Source organism: Gobio gobio (assembly GCF_949357685.1).
Source record: "Gobio gobio genome assembly, chromosome: 6".
Taxonomy (NCBI): Eukaryota; Metazoa; Chordata; class Actinopteri; order Cypriniformes; family Gobionidae; genus Gobio; species Gobio gobio.
The window spans coordinates 35,515,063-35,519,430 of NC_137102.1; the positions used below are offsets into that span (position 1 = coordinate 35,515,063).

At 50.5% G+C, this 4,368-nt stretch overlaps 1 protein-coding gene across 1 annotated transcript; it reads right to left on the reverse strand.

Moving 5' to 3' along the window:
- Positions 1-528: 528 nt before the first annotated feature.
- Positions 529-2,480, reverse strand: LOC307128539 (uncharacterized protein; the record flags this gene model as incomplete). Its single annotated transcript, XM_079820452.1, has 2 exons — positions 2,137-2,480; positions 529-1,423 (listed from the first exon to the last, which is right to left on the reverse strand). The coding sequence occupies exons 1-2, from the start codon at positions 2,448-2,450 to the stop codon at positions 529-531; spliced, it is 1,209 nt and encodes a 402-aa protein (XP_079676578.1). The 5' UTR covers positions 2,451-2,480.
- Positions 2,481-4,368: the final 1,888 nt, after the last annotated feature.

Sequence of the window (4,368 nt, forward strand, 5' to 3'; positions counted from 1 at the left end):
CGAAGCTGCCTCCATTTATCATCAAAACCAAAATAAATGATAGAATATTTTACAGTAATAACCGGACCCCAGACATGGCACAGACCTATACAATTATTCAGTACATCAAAGGAGGAATGACATTGTTCAGCTATGTGAACTATGAATGTGACGCTAAGCACTTGCAGTCATCGATTTCTGAATGAGATGAAGAAAGTCCACCTATGTGATTCTTTAGCATGTTATATTAACAATAGGAGTGCAGCAGCAGGCAGCATCAAGGCATCAGCAGTGCAGGTGCAGATAGACCAGCCATGACCTGCAAACAGAGGCAGAAGCAAACAACATACAAACCAATAGTTGTACATAATTATGACACATACCATGTAATTTAAAGAAATAATAGTATTCATGATAATAATAGCAAAAATACTAATAATTATATTAATAAAGGAGAACTATTTTTTGGTAGTCATGCTCTTTATAGGTTTGTGGGTGGCTCTTAAAAGAGCCGTTGTGGGGAAGTCATGAGAAGGACTTCAAATGTTACTATTGTGGCTGCCATGGAACTGCTCCCTCCGCCGAGAAGTGTGCCATGAACACATCCCTCACCCGGAGTGCCTCTCTGGAGGAGTTGTTTGCTGCAAGCCGACCCAGACCTGGCAGTGGCTCCTCTCCAGCATGTCCCGCGCCCCTCACAGCAGGTGCCTCTCTCCCCTCTGAAGACCTCATAAAATTGTGGAGAACACACGTCGCCTTCACACATTTCTCCGCAACTTCAGGGTGGACCTCGATGAGGCGGCGGTACATCCTCCACTGTGAGCAGAGGATGCCAAAGGCGTTCTCCACCACCAGCCGGGCTCTGGACAGCCGGTAATTGAACACACGCCTCTCTGGAGGAAGGGTGCGTCCAGGGAAGGGCCGCATGAGGTTCCTCCGCAGCGGGAACGCCTCATCAGCCACGAAGACATGGGGCTGGGGTCCTCTTTCTTCAGCACCGGGTAGAGGCTGGTCAGGAGGCAGATGAAGTGTGCCAGCCCGGAGAGCCTGTCCAAAGGTGGAGTGGGCCAGAATCCCACCGTCGCTGGTCCTGCCGTACCCCCCAACATCGATCACCCGGAAGCGATACTTCGCATCCACAACTGCAAGAAGAACGATGGAGAAGGTTCCCTTGTAATTGTGGAACTGGGATCCGGAGTTGGGGGGTGCCTTGATCACGACATGCTTCCCGTCCAGCGCCCCACAGCACAGAGGGAAGTTCCACCGCTCCTGGAATCCCTCTGCGATGGACCTCCAGTCATCGGTGTTGGGCACAGCCATGTAGTCCTCCACAAGGCAGTCCCAGATGGCAGTCACAACCTGGGGGACGATCTGGCACACCGTTGACACTCCAACCCTATAGCTGGACGCTATGGTCCTGAATGAGTCCCCAGTGGCAAGAAACCTAAAACATTATTATAAATATTATTAGAAGTACACTTGTAGTTACATATTCAATTACATAAAATAAGCAGTCTGTTTCACTGAAATGCACCATATGTGTTGGTTTGCTTGTCGTCTGACAGTTTTGAATCTATATAAAATCTATATCCAATAAGCAACCAATCCATATTGCTTACAGACAGACACATGACAGTATCACGACTGCCAAGAGAATATTGTATTTTTTAGCTTACCCGTTAACTGCAATAGTACAACTTATTTATATTTTAGGAAGCCTACATGAAAAGTTGACATGGATTAAACTGTGACTGATCAGGGTGTAAACCAGAAATCAGGGTTAAACCACGATTAAACACCAGAACAAAATGAGGTGCAAATGAGGACTTAATACAAACACCTCCTGAGTCACCAACAGTGTCATCCGTAGCACAGTTTGAGAAACATTAATAGCATAACATATATTCCCACATGTAAAAGTAATGTAGTATATCACAGTACATTTATAGTAATACTATGGTGTTTTTGAGCCATACTTTAGTAACTGTACCACAGTAAAGTAACAAATTGTAGCAAATATGAAAATGTACTGTAGTATGTTTAAAAAACACTAGTATTTATAAAATACATTTTACTACAATATACTACACTCTTTTTTCATGTGGGATAGCATATATTTCATATACTGTATTTAAAATGTCATATACATTTACTAACCGAAGACAGATGGACAGGCGCTCCGCTGCTGGGATAGAGCGCCTGTAGTTGGTGTCCTGGAGGGTGATCCTCGCTCCGATGCGGATCAACAGGTCATCAAACTGACCGCGGGACAGGCGGAAGTACCGCTGAAAGCGGCCGTCATCCAGACGCAGCTCCTGGAGCAAATGGTGAAACTCGCCAAACTGGGTACGCCTCCGGAGGGTCTGGTGGACCCAAGTACGGCGACGCTGACCCCTACGCCGCTGTTCTACTCTCCAGAGCAAATACAGAGCGGTCACTCTCTCGACGAAAGCGCGATCGACATCCGCCATCTTGCAAACAGACAAGCACCTAGCACTTGCCCCTCCTACAAGAAGCGAATTCCGCCTCGAACGCGCGTCAATTTCGCTTCCAGCGCTCGATTTCTACGCGCGTCCAATTCTCTGCTGACGCGCAAATGCATTCAAAATGTACGCGCGTGAAACTAGACGCGGTAGACGCGATTTTGACGCTCAATTCGCGTTTGGTGTGAACGCAGCATAAAGCTAGGCCTCGCTGGAGGAGTGCTCTGAGTCTCAGTCACTTGACGGTTAGCACGGTTGAGTTAGTCCTAGCAGGTGGTAGGCCTCACTAGGCCTCCCTAGTAGGCTTGCGATCAGATAGAAGGCCTCATCAGGCTTCTTTTTTGAGGGTGAGCTTCCGGAGTAGGTTTCCCGGGCAGCTAGCATGACTTGCTATCGGGATAGGCCTCACCAGGCCCCCTGGGAGGGCAAGTATCGATGCGGGGCATCGGTAAGAAATAGCCCGGCTGGCTATCAGGGTATGGGCCACGAACTAAGCCCCCCTAATGGTCGGCTGTTAGGTGGAAGGCCTCAGTCAGGCCTCCCTGGAGGCAAATACAGATGTTTGGGCATCGGGAGTATTCTAGCTTGGCAGGCTATCAGGTGGTAGGCCTTATCAGGCCTCCCTGGAGGTACCGATGTTTTGGCATCAAGGTAGAGCTAGCCTAGCTGGCTATCAGGTTATAAAAGAGCCATTACGCTCCCCTGAGGGTCGGCTGTCAATTGGAAGGCCTCAATAGGCCTCTTGAACAAGGCACATTATCAGTTGGAAGGCTGCGACCAGGCCTCACTGGAGGAAGTACCGATGGTCACATCGGGACAACTAGCCTGCCGGCTAGCAGGTTGCAGGCCTCATCAGGCCTCCCTGAAGGCCTGTTGTAGTTGGAAGGCCTTAACCAGGTCTCTCCAAAGGCGAGCACCGGCGCACGGCGTCCGGGTCTGCGGCCTAGCAGGTTATCAGGTGGAAGGCCTTACTAAGGCCTCCCTGAAGGTGAGTTCCCAGGTTGTGGTCACTAGAACAGTAGCATAAATTGCTATCTGACAGTAGGCCCGCACCGGGGTTACCCAGAGGCAGGTAGTAGGCCTCGTCAGGCCTCCCTAAGGCGTTCCTGGGGCCCAGTCACTTGAGAAACAGTTAGCACCTGGCGCAAACAGGTAGCAGGCCTCTTCAGGCCTCCCTAAAGGCAGGCTATCAGGTAGTAGGCCTCAATAGGCCTCCCTTGAGGGGGAGTTCCTGAATCAGGAATGCTCGGCTAGCCTGCGTAGCTTGACTGTCAGGTAGTAGGCCTCCATTAGACCTCCTTGAGAAAACAAGTTCAGTTTTCCAGCTACCTTGACAGACAGCTTCAACTGTTATCAGGTGGCCCACGGGACCTCCCTAGACGTAACCTCGGCAGCTAGCATGCTTCGCTGGCAGGTGGTAGGCCTCTCTAGGCCTCCCTGAAGGTGAGCTTGAACGCTCTTAAAGTTGGCATATATTGCTGTCAGGTAGTAGGCCTCACTAGGCCTCCCTGAGGGTGGATTCCTGAGCCAGGATGCTCGGGTAGCCAGCATGGCGTGCTGTTAGGTAGTAGGCCTCTATAGGCCTCCCTGGGGGAAGAACTCGCTATCAGGTAGTAGGCCCACGGGGCCTCCTTGAAGGCGAAGTTCCCAAGGTAGGCACTTCTTGGTTAACAGTTCTCTGTGTTATAACTTGTGGTAGTTGGGCCTACAGCTGGGGGTTACCCGCCAGGCAGGTTCAGCTGCTCCCCTCACTGAGGGTCGTCTATGAGCACACAGCCGCCTGAGCCTGGTCAGACGGTCGTAGGCCTCTCGTGAGGCCTCCCTGTTAGATCAGTCCGTAGGCCTTTCCGGCCTCCTTACTGCTTTGAAACACAAGCACCTGATAGATCCTTGATTTGAGCAGGCA